We start from the raw sequence: 16,474 nt of genomic DNA, 5'->3' as shown, positions 1-16,474 counted from the left end.
AACTTTAAGAGTCCACATACTTGGGAGTCATTTACACTGTATCAACTACCATTGCTGGGATCTCGTGTTCTTTGAAGTATTCCTTTCAATGCTCTATTTCTTTAGTTCCAATCAGAAAATGTAATATCTTGCAGACAAGGTATAATGTGGATTAAGGTGAGACTATCCACTTTGGCATTGAGAACTGAAGGCATAACTCAAATTAGTATCCAAATGGCAATTAATTGGGAAAGGGCAAGGTGCAACAAGACTTGGGCGCCCTTGTACACCATTCACCGTAAGTAAGGAAAAACTAGCAATTGCTGGCAAAACTCAGTAGGTCCAGCAGCATCTGAGAGAAGAAAGCAAAGTTTCGCCACCAACTTCTATCCTTGTTACAGATCTGTCCAAATGAAGAAACCTTACAAGTATTATCTTCTACGATTTGCATACTATGTCTAAGAAAACTATTTTCTTTAAAGAAATATTGTATTCTGATATCACTTTCAGGGTGATTGAATGAACAACACACTTGTTAGTTACTGTGGTTTCTTAGACAGCTTCAATTCTACTTTTACTTCTAAAATGTCCATTAAAGACAATTGTAAAAGTAGTTTAAGAAATATCATATGTAAATCTCCCTGAATAGATGTTAATTTTTTACTTCAATATCCATCTTCAAAGGAAAGGGATGCATGATCTTTGACTGCTATTTTGCATTTGCTTACCAAGCACTGAAAGGTCACTAATTTATTCACAAAATATTACTTCAAAAACCATTTTCAGCAGTCAATAGTAAAGGGCATTACCACAATCAATATTTCAAAGACTGTACCTGTTTGAATTTCTTTAATTGAAGTGACACCCACGTTGAAAGTCGGTTCTCGTAGTCGGCTCTCAGGGACAGGACTCACAATAAACCGTCTTCCAGCAGAATGGACCACTTGTGTTGCAGAGCCTGCCTGTGTACCTATACCAACAATAAAACAAATTTCAATGCAATTTTATAACAATTTCATCATTCTATTTTGATACTTATCTTTGTTTGGCACCATCGTCTTTACTGGAAGATACATGTACACTAGTCTTGCACAGACTTCCAACCACCATTAAGCATTCTGTTGTGACACACGATTTGGCAAAAAAACATATGACTGTGTTATATCTGCTGTTTTATGATTTAATTATATCTTGAAGTAGAATTTACTGTTATTTTCTTTCGAATCGTCTGGTCAGTATCAGCATCATCTGCAGATTAACCAGTGCTGCACACCATAAACATTCATGGAGGAGATGGGGAAAGAAAGAGAAACAGAGTACGCAGAATGAAGGAAAAAGTCTCCATAAGACTATTAACCTTGAAGCAAATATAATCCTCTACGGTTTGCATACTATGTCTAAGAAAACTATTTTTCTTTAAAGAAATATTGTATGCTGAGATCAGTTTCAGGGTGGTTCAATGAACAACACATTTGTTAGTTACTGTGATTTCTTTGACAGCTTCAATTCTAACGGACATTTTAGAAGTCCACTCACTTCATTCAATGTTCACAAGGATATTTCAAAACTGTAATATATCATGGAGGTTACAATAGCAGGTCAGAGGCTGGTAACTTTACAGTGAGTAATTCACCAGCTGGATGAGTGCAACTTCATCTACTACCAAGATGATCATTTCAGGGTGACGTAGAGACTGGAAACTTTATTTACCAGTTCATAAAGTTCATTAGAATCCAAACTTGAGATCAATTTTTTTCTGAAACACGATGTTTTTGAAAGCAGTTAGGTTCAGATCCATGAGAAACTCTCTTTTACATTAACAGGAAGTTCATGCATGATTACATTCCCCTCTGAGTATCAAGGAACATAACTACCATAAATGTATAAACTTGATTAAATATTTTAAACCATTCTTCAAATCAACAAATAGTGTCACTTACCTAACTGAACAGGTGCTGATATCAGTGGCTCTTCTTGTTTGTACCTGCCTTCTGCTTTCTGAACAGAAAAAAATTACAAATCAGTGAAACTGCATTTATATAATGAGTTACGAGCAATCCTCCTTTGCACAATGCAATTCAAAATGCCCTCAAGGTTGGAAGACAGGAGAGAAATAGAAAAGTAGAAAATGGGGTTGTAATAGGAAGTTAGCAGATCACTGTAAGGACGTTGCAAGTTGCACACTTAAGTCAGAAGAGGCAAGAATTAAATATCTTGGGAAGAGCAGTAAGGCAGAAACCATCCTGGACCAGCCATATAACTATTCTGGTTTTCAGAGCAGGTCAGAAGCTTGAAACTTTACAGCAAGTAATTCATCTGCTGTTTTTCCAATACCTGTCTGCAATCTACAAGGAAAAACTCAACAGCGAGATGGAACACTCAGCTGGATGAGTGCAGCTTCAGCAACATTCAAGATGATGATCAATATCATCCAAGACAAAACAGGCTACTTCATCTGCACCCCGACTACCATTCCATCCAACGGCAAAGCAAAGCAGTGGTTGGGTCATCTTACAAGATTTCAATATTCTCCAAATTTGTTGCAATGCATCATGAGATACAAAATTTATGCAACATAATAAAACAAGACAAAGTGTTTTGGAAAACGTTTTGAGGTTTTAAACATTCTGCAATGAAGACTGACAGACTAACTTTTAAAACCATAACAGCTTCAGGAGAGTTTTGCAAGACAGCTGTCCTGCAAAGCAACCCTGCTGTGTGTATGCTCAAAGGTTGATAACCTGTTAATTGACGTGTTCTATTTCTAACAGTGTTCCATTTAAGAAGTTGCCTCTATTTTAATCAGAATTCATATATTAGGAGAACAAGGAAAAGGAAAGTAGTATGTTGACTCTTGCCTTGCTTACTCTGCCACCTGCCATTTCCAAACAGAGTGCCTGGATGTGTAACAGACTTCTGATTCATGGTCCCACAAGCATGAAACTCCCACTCTCACCGCCCCTGGCACTAACACGCACACACACAAATAAAATTGCCAGAACTCTGTTGTTCCAATTATGAGGAGAGGCTGAATAGGTTAAAGTTTTTTGTCTCCCTTGGAACAGAGGAGTCAGATCACTGACTTAATTGAGTTGACAAAATAATTAAGGGCTTGCATAGACTTAAAAGAGGAGACCTGTTTCATAGAACATTGAACCGTACAGCACAAAAACAGGCCCTTCAGCCCATGATGTTTCCTCTGCAGGAGAGGTCAATTACAGAGTGCATAGATCTAAAGTGAATAGTAGAATGATTACAGGGGTCATGAAGTAAAACATTATCACCCAGAAGATGGCGGCTGTCATGGATTCACTGCCAAGTTTGGTGATTGAAGCAGAAATGCTAATTTTAAAAAGGAACCTACATTGGAATCTGAAGTGTTATAACTTGCAAGGCCAGGGTATCTAATTTATTCAGCTGACATGAAGAGCTAATTGGCCTGTTTCCATGTTGTAACATTTCTACGGTTCTATCATTAATGACTACTTTACCAAGTATGCCATAATTCATTAAGGGCTCAACATGTTACGCATAACTACTATGCAAACTTTAACCTCTATTTTTAGTTTATTCAGTGGCCCCAAGAAATCACTACTGACAGAGATGCTCCAGTCATTTGTATGCCATTCCAGACCATTTTCAAGAAATGGAATATTGATCACTACTACTTCTCCACATTATCCCAAGTTTAACAGTCGAGTTGAACATTCCATTCAAGAATCAAAATTCTAATGTTCAAAGGTAGATAGGCCAAGCAAGATCTACATTTGTGAGCAACACCCCAACCTCTGCATACAATCATTTTACCATTGGAGATACCCATGTTTAGCATACCTGCGGCTACTGAACAGCATTTGTTACCTATCACTAATAGCCCTTATGCAGGTGGTGATGAACAATTTTCTCAAACAGTTGGAGTCCATCAGAAGCAGGTAGATTCAGAGCATTATTTGGGAGGGTGTTCCAAGATTTTGACCTATGCACAGTGGCATAATTCCAAATCAGGATGCTGACTGGCTTGGAACATAAAACTTACGGGTGATGATATTTGCATATACCTGCTGCCCTGGATCTTCTAGATGCTAGTTTAGAAGTTGCTATCAAGGGAGGTTTGATGAGATTTGCTGCAGTACATCTTTCATGTGGTAAGCATTGTTGCTACAGTGCAGCAGCAAGCAGTCTGCTTTGTCTTCAAGGTATCAACTTCTCAAGTGTTATTAGAGCAACGCTCAGCTATGTAGGTGGGGAGTACTCCATCATTCAACTGACTTGTGCAAGGTTTGCACAGGCTTTGGAAATCAGGAATCAAGTTAGTCATTACAGAATTCCTAGCCCCTGACTTATCCTACCCAGCATATTTAAATGGCTAAGCTAACTAAGTTTCTGGTCAATAATAACTCATAGCATGATGATTTTGGGGGAATTCAGTGATGATCATTGGTCTTCAAGGGAAAATGTTTTCATTCTCTTGATGGGAGATAGCCATTGTGTGGCACTTCTGCAGCATGAATATTAATTTGCACTTACTGGGCCACAACTGGATATTGCACAGCCTTACTGTTTGCAGATAGTAACTGCTTATGTATTCAAGGCTTTAATTATCCCAAGCATAGTGTAATCATCTCTAAATGGGCCTAGTTTTGACCTAAAAGATGGAGGGAATGTCATTAATGAAGCAGCCGAAAAATGGTTGGGCTTCAGAAAAAGCTCTCAGGAACTCCTGCAGCAACGTCCTGGGTTTAAGATGATTCAGTAAGGTAGGTAAATAACAAAGTAAAAATTTGATTTTTTTTTTAAGATGGCTGAAAAACCAAAAATTTGAACAACATATTTTGCTCAGTCACATTTTATACAAAATAAGCCAGTTTGTTCATTTTCTGGGAAAAGCATAGTTGTTGTTCAGGGAGGAAGAACAGAAATGAAAGCAAGATATAGGAATGTAATTAGGATGAACAGCAAACCAAAAATCAACAGAAAAAGAGGAGGTAACAGTCATGCAAGAGTCCAAGAGGAATCCGACAGCAAACCTGCATTGCCTCTTTGAAAGATATGTTCAATTAGTCCCACTGTCCTGTTCATGCAGGTGTCTTCTGTCCAATTTACAGCCAATTTCTTTTTTAAAAGTTAGTTAACCCATTCCAAATCATAGGTCACTGCATTAAAAAGATCAGTTTTCTTCTGGTTCTTTCACCACTTACTGTAAATTTATCTTCACTGGTTGCCAGCTCCTGATTTACTGTGCCAATTTTAAACATCCATTTCATTTTCCTAAAACCTTCTCTGTCCAAGTCAGAATAGTCTTGGTTTCTTTAGTTTCTTCACATAAATGAAGTCCCTCATCTCAATATGATGGCTCATGTGCTTCTGGAGAGAAAACCTTATGTTTTATGTTACGACAGTAGTCTCCAAAATAGGTATTTAAGAAGAAACTGTTTCTGGTAAACTACCTAGCTTCCAAAAAATGATCCAGTAACCTAGCTAAGAGATAAAGAACAGGCAAAAACACTGGTAAATTGCAATTAAATGAGAAAAGTATATTTTGGGTCTGGTTGTATTTCAAACAGGTTTTTCCCATTTAGAGCAATCCAGTTGTACAATAGAAAACATCTCTTTCCAGCAAAGTTCATTTGAATTTCTATATTCTGGCTAAAAGGGTTTAAAATCATCATTAACTGAAGAACTCCTAACTGAATTTTAAATGTAAGACTGCAGAGTTAAAACATTTCGGGAACCATAAGAGCTCTGGACTGTAGGGGGCTATAGTGAAGACAACAGAAAGGTCCGTGTTGAACTGAATGATCAGAGGAGATCTGAATTGACAACCTTGCCACAAATAATCAGAAGGTCCAAGAAATCTCAGCCTTTAGTAGCTATCCAGTATACAGTAGCTACACAGCAGTACAGACAGTAATCAAGAAATAATGAGGGTACACAAAAAAGGAGCTCATTAATCAAGGATAACTTTAATCTTCAGGCAGATTGAGTAAGTCAAATTGACAGATATAGTCACAGAGAATAATTCAGAGTGTATTCATGACAGCTTCCTAGAAGAATAGGTTAAGGATCCATCCAGGAATCAGGTTATTTGGGATCTGGTGATGTGTAATGAGGCAGGTTTAACAAGTGGCCTCAAAGTAAAAGATCCTCTAGAAATAGTGACCATCACGTGATAGGATTTGGTATTCAGTTTGGGGGGTAAATCTGGGTCAGAAGCAACTATACTAAACTTAAATAAGGGTAATTACAAAGCAATAAGGGCAGAGTCAGCTGGATTACACTGAGAAGGGAGTTCAGCAGTAAAGACAGTTGAGGAACAATGACAGTTGTTTCAGAAAATAGTTCATGGCTTACAACAAAGCTATATCAGAGCGAGAAAGGAGGAAGCCAGAAAAGGGGTAAATTGGCATAGTTAACCAGGCAAGTTAAGGTTAGCATCAAATTGAAAGAAGAACAAAGAATGTGACAAAGATTAGTGGTAAACCAGAGGATTGGGAAAGTTTTTAAAACCCAAAACAGCAACCAAAAAAAAAGTGATAAGATAAACATCAACAGTAAACTGCAAGTAATAGCAACAGCTTCTTTAAATATATAAAAAGGAAGACAATTAACATAGGCCCTTAGTGAACAAGGCTAGAGAAATAATAATGGGGAACCAAGAAAATGGCAGAGGTCAAATACTTTCACAAGTTTTCACAGAAATACTCAAGGGACAAAAGGGTTAATGATCCCCAAGTTCCCTCAACGAGATACTTTTTTATGAATTCATGGGATGAGGGTGTCGTTGGGTAGGCCAACATTTATTGCCCATCCCTAATTGCCTAGAGGACACCTAAGAGTCAACCAAGAGGGCGTCTGGAGTCACAATTAGGCCAGACCAGGGTAAGCATGGCAGTTTCCTTCCCTAAAGGACATTAATGAACCACGTGGGTTTTTCAGACAATCGATAATGGATTTATGGTCATTGTTTAGACTCCTAATTCCAGGATTTATGGAATTCAAATCCCACCATCTGCCGTCCCCGGAACATTACCTGGATCTCTGGATTAACAGCCTAGTGATAATACCACTAGGCCATTGCCTCCCCAAGAAATGCCGGCTCATTCAGGATTTGAACCCGGACCGTTCGCATTACAAGGCCCTAAGTGAGAGTCATACCCCTAGATGAGATGCATCTTAGGATATTAAAGAAAGTAGCTATAGAGATAGTGGATGCACTGGTAGTTATCTTCCAAGAGTCCTCAGATTCTGGAAAATTCCCAGATGATTGGAAAATTGTCAATTGAACACCTTTATTTCAAAAGAGAAGTGCAACAAAATATAAGATAACCAAAGACCAGTTAGCTTAATGTCAGTTATATGGGAAAATGTTGCAGTCTATTATAAAAGATGTAATAGCAGAATGTTTAAAAATACATATGATCAAGCAAATTCAGCAAGGCTTCACAAAGGGGAAGTCATGCCTTACAAATTCTTTAAGGTGGTAACAAGCAAGATGGATAAAGTATAAGCAACAGATGTAATCAGATTTTTAGAAGTATTTAATAAGGTACATGTTTGGCTACTTAAGAGCCCCGGTTTTGAAAGCAGTATATTAGCATGGATAGAAGACTGGCTGACTAATGTTGCGAAGGTTTGGGTGGCATTTGTGGATTGGAAAGCAGGATATTAGAATTTGTTTGCAAAATGAGAGAGGGGGAAAGTGTGTGGTCCCTTTAAAAAGGTATTTTTAGACGTGGAGATTAAAAAAATGTCTGCAGGCAGCAGCAGATGCACAGAGTTCTTGAAATTGAAACACTGTTCAGAAGGCTATACTGTTAGCAGGCAAAGCAGCATTTTTACCAAGACAACAGGTTTTTGAATTTTGCCAATTTAAACTAGGCCCTAGATACCAATACCCAATTAAATTTAAATCTGATGGTGTTGACAATCTAGGACTAATCCTGTTGTAAGAAACTGATAGGTCATCAAGGGTATAAAAGAAAAGGTTATTTGAAAATCAGGGTGAGAGCAAACTGCCATCTGTTAAGAGAACAGTTCTCAACAGCCATCAGCTCTAAAGAAAGACAAAATCACTAGCTCTCACAGAAATCTCTGAGATCTCAGAATAAGCAGCATCTAAATAAAGGTACTGCATCAATTTTAGCTAATATTCCTGACACAAGAAAGCGATGGAGGAAGGCATTCAGACAGTGGAGAAGGCAAAGAACATTCCAGAAGACATATCCTGGTTGTAATTTGGAGAGACTAAGTTTTACTTTTTTTGTTATTACTTTGGTTTATATGAGTGGGGCTTGTATTTATTGGAATGGTATACCATTAGAATTTTGTTTTATTTGGGAATAGTCAGTAGTTTGGGGGGGGGGGGGGGGGGAAATTGTTCAGTCTGTTAGTAGTTCTGTTAATTTGTTCACTGTTACAGTTAGATAAATAAGTTGCTACTGGGTGCTTATGAAGTATCAGGGATTTCATTTCATTTAACCATCTCCTCCATCACACTGATAAAAAACAGATGTGATACGAGGAGCATTTTCAGGATGGCAACCTGTAACTAGCAAAGTGTCACAGGGAGCTGTGCTGAGGCCACAATCATTTTCAATACACATTCATGATTTGGAAGAAGAAAGTACTATACCCAAATTTGTGGATACCAAAAAATAGTTGGGAAGGCAGGTGGTGAGGATGACAGTCTGTAGAAGGATACGGACAGGTTATGCAAGTGGACGAAAACTTGGCAGATGGAATATAATGTGGGAAAATGTGAGGTCATGCAATTTGGTGGGAAGAATTGAGGGACTGAACATATTTAAACAGAAAACACTGCAGAAAGCTACAGTAGAGAGGATATCCTGCATATAAATCACAAAAAGGTAGCATACATTCAGTAGGTAATAGAGAAGGCAAATAGAATGTTGGCCTTTATTTGAAAGGGAATGGAATTTGCTAAACTATACAAGGCACTGGTTAGACTACAGATGGAATACTGTGAACAACTTTGGACCCCCTTTCTAAAGGAAAGATACTGGCACTGGAGGCAGTCCAGAGAAGGATCACTGGGTTGTTCCCAGTATCCAGTTTTAGGAGTAGAAATAAGAGTTTGAGTAGGTTGGGTTTGTCGTCAATAGAGTTGAGATGAGGGAGAAAGGACCTTTTCAATAATATTCTTAAGGAATTTAACAGGGTAGATGAGGGAAGGTTGTTTCCCCTTGAGTGTGTGTCTAGGACCGAAGGCATAATCTCTGAGTAAGAGACAAAGAGGAATTTTTCTCTCAGAGGATAGTCAATCTGTGGAATTTTTACCCAGTGGACTGTAGGAGCTTGGTCAGTTAGTCTATTCGAGGCTGAAATAGACAGGATTTTAATCAGCAAGATAATCAAGAATTATGGAAATAAGGCAGAAAAGTGAAGCTGAGGGTTGTCAGATCAGCCATGATCTCACTGAATGGTGACTCCATAACTCAATGACCTACTTCTGCACCTCTGTCTTGTAGTCTCATGTGAATATTTGAAACTGCACTCAGACTAAGTGTTAAATGTTCCAATTTCATACACATTTCTAACTCGAGTTATTGGCAGTTTAAGTTAAATGGGTCTTAAAGGAAAACTGATTCAAGGATTTCAGCAAAAAATAAAAGCATCTATATTTGTTGCATTTTTAATTTAAATAGTTATGTAAAAGATATTACATTGCAGCTATGAGAATTTTTTTTCAAGTAAATCTCTTAAAAGGAGGAAGGGATGGGTGGGGAACGTGTGTCTGTAGAGGGTAGGAGAAACTCAGACTCAGCAGCTCGAGGTCAGCCCAGGTCTCAGAAACCCTGTAGTGTGGAAATAGGCCATTTGGCCCATCAAATTCACACCAACCCTCTGAAGAGCATCCCATCCAAAGCCATCACCTCTACCCTATCCCTGTAACCCCATGATTAACCCATCTAACCAGCACAGCCTTGGACACTATGGGCAATTTAGCATTAAGCAAATCCACCTATCCTGCACATCTTTGAACTGTGGGAGGAAACCAGAGTACCTGCAGGAAACCCACGCAGACACGGGGAGAATGTGCAAACTCCACACAGTTGCCCAAAGGCAGAATCGAATCAGAGTCTCTGGCACTGTGAGGCAGCAGAGCTAACCACTGAGCCACTCTGCCACCCCAAAAGGTCTGAATGACCTTCAACTCCCAGACAGCGAACTACAGAAAGCCACCTTTGTATGATACAATGCGAGATTGGACGTCGTTACCAGTGCACAGGAGGTCACTATGTATTTGCTGAAGGGATACAGGCAAGAATGCTCAATCAATATTCACATCAATTCTCATCTTTCTGATAGAACAGATTCGGCTGCTGTGATTTAGGATTTTTGTTAATGACTTCACAGCATTAATACCAACCCTCCAGTTCCCTAACATCAAACAGATCACACCAGCAACAATCTAAGTGAATTATTGCTAGAGTGAAAAAGGACCATGCTCCATTTCTGTACCACATGCTAACCTGATTGTCAGAGGATGGGAGTTACTGATTAGCATAGCAATCAATGTCTTACTTTGTTTGAGTACATTTTAGACATGACGAGAATTCCCAGAATATTGAGAGCATGAACATCTTCTGTCACCACAGTTTTGCATGTTTGTATGTGTCGATCTCTGAATTGCCTTTTGAATTGTATGAAGATTGCCTTGGCTGCAGACTTAGTCATCAAGTCCCCATGGCTTTATCTCCAGTCATGATTAGGAAAATCAAATTGAGCATTTTGAGTCAATGTATGGCAAAACTAAAAAGGAAAGTCCCTTCACCTCTTCCTGGATCTCCTGCCTACTTCACCCAACCCCTCCTCAGCATCAGGACGGGATCAAACTTTCGTGGGAGCAACTATTTGCTGTTCAGCTTAATATATCACTTTACTGTGTGTGGACACGCTGCACATGGTACAGTTGCCAATAGAAACATTGTCGTGCACACTAATTTGCCATTACACATGCATGTAGAGTTTACAGGAATTATAGCAAAAACAGACAGGCTGAATTGATTTGATTTATTATTACCTATACCAAAATACAGTGAAAAATTTTTGTGCGTTGTTCAGGTATATCATACCATACCTGTTCAGGCAGATCATTACATTGTATATAGGCTAGGACCTTTTCCTGGCACGTCAGAGGCTGACGGGTGACCTTACAGTGGTTTATAAAATCATGAGCAGCAGAGATAAGGTAAATATCCAAGATCTTTTTTCCCAGGGTAGGGGAGTCCAAAACTAGAGGGCTTGGATTTAAGTTGAGAGAGGAAAGATTTAAAAAGGGACTACAGGGGCAAGTTTTTCCCACACAGAGGGAAGTGCACGTATAGAAGGAACTGCCAAGAAAGTGGCATTTGGATGGATATACGATTAGGAAGGGTTGAGAGAGATACGGGCCAAACAGAGGCAAATGGAACTAGTTCAGTTTAGAATACCCGATTGGCGTGGACAATTTTAACCGAAGGGTCTTTACCTGTGCTGCATGACTGAGCAAAACTCTGATAATGTGATTGTTGTGGTTTCAGTGAAAAACTGGGTTTTTGCGTTCTTAAAGGAAATAAAAATATTTCTGATCTCTACCATGATCATGCCACTGATTTTAATAAAGATCATAACAAGCAATGTCATGCTGGTAAATCACCTTTGAATCACAGCTTCAAAATCTTGACCTGAGGGACAGAAACTATTGTAAAAATAGCCATAAAGTTTTAAAGCACATTTATATCCAAATCTGACACCTCCATGTGGGCACACACGTAGTCAAAGACAATGATTCGGGCACTGCGGATAGAGATGTGCTCTTCAGCATGGTACACAATAACAATACCCTCACTGTCATGTCCATTGACATGTACTGATTCTCACTAAATTTCTGCACTTGCATGACAAATGCAAATTCAAATTGCTACAGTTTGTTAAGTTTCGTCCACTGTAATTTAGCTACTTTTCAACTATGAGTCTAATTATTATCAAAATATCTGTCACTGAAAATACATTTCATACTTTTGTTTCTTTTTCAAACTAATCTCTCTCTACCTCTATTTCATTTTGATACCCAATTTAACATTAAACTAACTATTCAAAGTTAGACATCCAGTTCAGGATCAGCACTGTTCATGAATCACTTTCATGTACCCATCCAAATCAATGTTACAAAGACACACATTTGCTTCTTCTGTTCACTTAGGACCCAGATGCCCTGTAAAGGCAATGTGCCACTTGAATCTTCGACTACCATGAAAAAAAGTGTGCAGAAATCAAACAGGCAAAACCATTTTACTGTTCATCGATTTTTGTCTTCAGTCTTTGACCTACTGCAATATTCCAGTCAATGCAATCTTAAGAAACAGCACATTATCTTTGGTTCAGGCACATTAAGCCCATCTGGACTCGACAGTTCAACAACCTTAGATCATGAACTCTGTCCTCCATTTTATTTCTTTTGCAAATGCCAATCTGTACCGTGCTTTCATGTTTTGTTTTCATACAGTACCAACTTTTAATCTGCCAGTAATACTAATTCTTGACTAGTTCTTGGTTTTTTTTATAGTAAAGATGACTCCCTTGCCTTCTGTTCCATGGTATCTTGCAATTTAACCTCTCAGGCTCTCTAATCCAACCCGAATCTTCTGTTTTGCACTATCTCACCCTCACCCCTTTTCCAACAGCATTAAATCCCCCCATTTCTACCTGCCTTCAGAACAAAAGAATCATATTCGACTCAAATGTTAACTGCTTCTCCCTGCACAAATGCTGTCAGGGCTTCTGTGTTCTTAAGGCAATTACTGTTTTATTTCAGGTTTCGAGCAGACACAGTATTGTTTTTATTTTAGCTGTCATTCACCAGCTACAGGAAATTCTGTACAAACAGTGACTTTAAAGTTAAGACTGAAATGAAAAGTAAACACATGCTACAGGGAGAGAGAAAAAACAGGAAAAGAACAGCGGGAGGGAGCAAAGGAACAGAAGATGGGACCTAAAGTACAGCGACAGAGAAAAAGTGATATATAGGCATTGTGAAATCTAAACAATTCATTTCCAAACTCAAAGTAAAAACTTGGCTTGCTCCTTCCTTGTATATATTCCAACCACAGGTGCCATGTCTATGTATGTTGCAGAAATGTACATGATTTGGTGAATGAGAATAAATTTGTACCTTATTTGAGCAGACTGACATGATTTCTTCTCATAACCCAAGACAACATCAACACAGCATTATAATTCTCAACTAAACAACCCTCAAGGAGTTTCAAATTTTGAAAGTCAAGTGATGAAGGTCTGCAGACAAATCTGCATCAGCTGTTAGAACAAACTGTTTTCCATTAGGTAGTAAAGCAATCACAGCATACCTGTGCTTGATTAAAGCAAGCAGCTACCTGGGCTTTTACAGTCTCCAATCCTTGATCACCTTCTGGCTCCCCACTTGGATCTTCACTCAGCATTTCATCAGCTTTCTCAATAATTTCCCTTACTTGGTCAATAAATGATTCTCTCTCAGTCTCCAGGATAAACTCGTTCTGAACCTGTATCAAAGAAGACGGAAAATTATTCTCAACTCTTATCTCATTAAGGTGTGTATCCTTAGCAATTAAGGGTGTAAATGTTTATGAAAAAAAGTCTTCTGCAGTTCCATTTTAGAGAACACCATCAAAAGCAGTTTGTTTTCCAAACTGCAAAAAGGAATACTTCTTCTACCATCATATAGACCCACAGTGGAATAATTTCTCATTACTGATACAACCAGAACAGTTCGTGAATTTAAACATCTCAAGTCTCCTTTTAAGCAGGACAACCCAATATTCTCCAGATAAACTTAAGTTCCTCATCTCTCTTGACATAATAAATGCCATGCAATGAAACTAATTTTGCACTAAGGTGTGTAATTTCTATGCATCATATCATTTATATTTCAGTTTGGGTTTATGAATTTTGACCTGGAGGCATATGGGTTTTCTGTGTTTGAAGGGATGAACGATTAATTTGTAAGTATTTCTGTAGCCATGGTCATTGATTTTAAAAACATAGTGAGAGAGAAATGCTTCCTTGAAAGTAATGGGTTTGTGTTTACTTTGGGAGATTTTTACCAGCAAACAAAGTAAACAGTTTTACATTAGGTTAGTGCTGTACATAGTACTGGTCACCATAATTAAGAATATAAGAACTAGAAGCAGGAGTACGCAATTCCGTCCTACTAGCCTGCTCCGCGTTAAGGAAGGAGGTTAATGCATTGGAAACAGTTCACAGGGTTTACCAGACTAATACCTGGAATGAGCGAATTGCCTTACGAAGAAATGCCGGACAGACTGGAACTGTATCCTTTGGCATGTAGAAGAATCAGAGGTGACTTAACTGAAGCACCCACGATCCTAAGGGGACTCAACTGGATGGATATGGAAAGGACATTTCCTCTAGAACTAGAATCTAGAATGAGGAGCTAGATTAAAAATAAGGGGGTGCCCATTAAAGACAGAGTGATGAAAAAGTCTGAGGACTGAGTCTCTTTGAACTTCCCTTCCAAAAACAACCATGTACAGAATCTGCAAATATTTTTAACACAGAGGTCAACAGGTTCTTGACAATAAAGGGATGAAAGATTATCAGGGGTATACAGGAATGTAGAATGAAACTAAAATCAGATCAGCCAAAATCTCTCTGAATGGTGGAGCAGGCTCAAAGGGGCAAGCATTCTACTCGCGCTCTTTGTTCCTTTGTACTGGTTTCGGTGGTCAGGGACTTTTTTTTCTTGCCTTTTGATTAGGGGACAGATGCATAGCTTGGGGATTGGGGGAAAAACAAAACTTTTAAAGATTCAGTTTCCACTCAGCAGAGTCTTGGCTGAAGCTACTTCACAGAATTATACAGTCCAGAGGAGGCCCTTTGGCCCATCAAATCTACACCAACACAAACAACACTGGTCCCACTTGGTTGACATTTGGCCCATTAGCCTTGAATGTTTTGACAAGTGCTCAGCCATATACTTCTTAAAGGAAGCGGTTTCTCTTCTCAACTAACGTAGAGAACATGAGTAGACCATTCAGTTCCTTGAGCCTGTTTCATGAAAATCATGACTGATCTGTGGCCTAACTCCGTATCCCTGCTTTGGCCCATATTCCTTAATACATTTGCTTAACAAAAATATTATCTCTCTCATTTTAAAATTATCAAAAGATCCTACATCACTGTCATTTATGGAAAAGAGATTCAAACATCTACCACCATACGTATGCTGAACTGCTTTCTAACATCTATCCAATATGGTTCAGGCACAAATTCTCAGACTATGTCCCCTGGTTCCAGAATCCTCAGTGGAAATAGTTATCTTTGCCTACCCTGTCTTTTCCTGTTAATACCCTGAAGACTTCGATCAGATTACCCCTTAGCCTTCTAAATTTTGGAGAAAATAGGCCCACTTTTAATAATCTCTCCTCACAACTTAACGCCCAAAATCCAACTGTCATTCTTCTAAATATATATTTAAGGTAAATGTATCGTTCCTAAGAAGTGATGCCCAAATCGACACTGCAGCATAATTGTACATCCTTGTACTTCTAGTCCTCCAGATATAAAGGCCAGCAATTCCGTAAGACCATTAGATATAGGAGCAGAATTAGGCCATTCAGCCCATCGAGTCTCGTCAACCATTCGATCACGGCTGGTGTGTTTCTTAACCCCTTTGTCCCTGTAACCCTTAATCCCCTTACTAAGCAAGGATCTATCTCTACCTTAAATACATTCAAAGAATTGGCTTCCACAGCCCCCTGTGGCAATGAGTTCCAGAGACACCACCCTCCGGCTGAAGAAATTCTCATTTCAGATCTAAAGGGTCGTCCCCTCAAGTCTTAGTCTCTTCTACAAATGGAAATATCTTCTGCACGTCCGTTCTATCCAGGCCTCTAAGTATCCTGACCAGTTTCAATGAGACCCCACCCAAACCCCCAACCTTTCTTCTAAACTCAGAGTCCTCAACCACTCCTCTTATAACAAGCCCTTCATTCGCAGGAACATTCTTGTGAACCTCTGCTGGACCCCTTCTAACACCAGCACATTTTCTCTTAGCTACAGGGCCCAAAACTACTCAGTATTCCAAATGCAGTCTGACCAGAGCATTAAACAGTCTCAGCAGTCCATCCTGCTTTTATATTGTAGCCCTCTCAAAATGAACACTAACATTGCATTTGCCTTCCTAACAGCCAACTGAATTTGTATGTTAACCCTAAGAGATCTGAACCAGGACTGGCAAGTCCCTTTGCGCTGCAGATTTCTGAAACCAGTCTACACTTCAATTCTTATTAGCAAAATGCCTAACCTTAAACATTCCCACACTATATTCCATCTGCCTTTCTTTGCCCATTCTCCTAGCTTGTCCAAGTACCCATGCAGCTTGCCACTTCCTCAATACAACCTGTCCCTCCACCTTTGTCATCTACAAACTTAGCAACAATACCCTCAGTTCCTTCACCCAGATTGTTAATGTACA

General features: G+C 39.0%; 1 protein-coding gene across 7 annotated transcripts in view; it reads right to left on the bottom strand.

Moving 5' to 3' along the window:
- wnk1b (WNK lysine deficient protein kinase 1b) overlaps positions 1-16,474 on the bottom strand; it is a 180,687-nt gene that overhangs the window by 56,057 nt on the left and 108,156 nt on the right. For 6 of the 7 annotated variants that reach the window (XM_048608023.1, XM_048608019.1, XM_048608022.1 and 3 more), the window contains 3 exons: positions 13,347-13,520; positions 1,920-1,977; positions 815-949 (listed from right to left, as the gene is read on the bottom strand). In XM_048608023.1, coding sequence (XP_048463980.1) covers positions 815-949; positions 1,920-1,977; positions 13,347-13,520 — 367 coding nt within the window. The remainder of the gene's footprint in view (positions 1-814; positions 950-1,919; positions 1,978-13,346; positions 13,521-16,474) is intronic. The other variant, XM_048608021.1, reaches the window with a different exon arrangement.

Source organism: Rhincodon typus, chromosome 18, assembly GCF_021869965.1.
Source record: "Rhincodon typus isolate 14 chromosome 18, sRhiTyp1.1, whole genome shotgun sequence".
NCBI classification, from domain to species: Eukaryota; Metazoa; Chordata; class Chondrichthyes; order Orectolobiformes; family Rhincodontidae; genus Rhincodon; species Rhincodon typus.
This window is presented reverse-complemented; position numbering and strand designations above follow the sequence as displayed.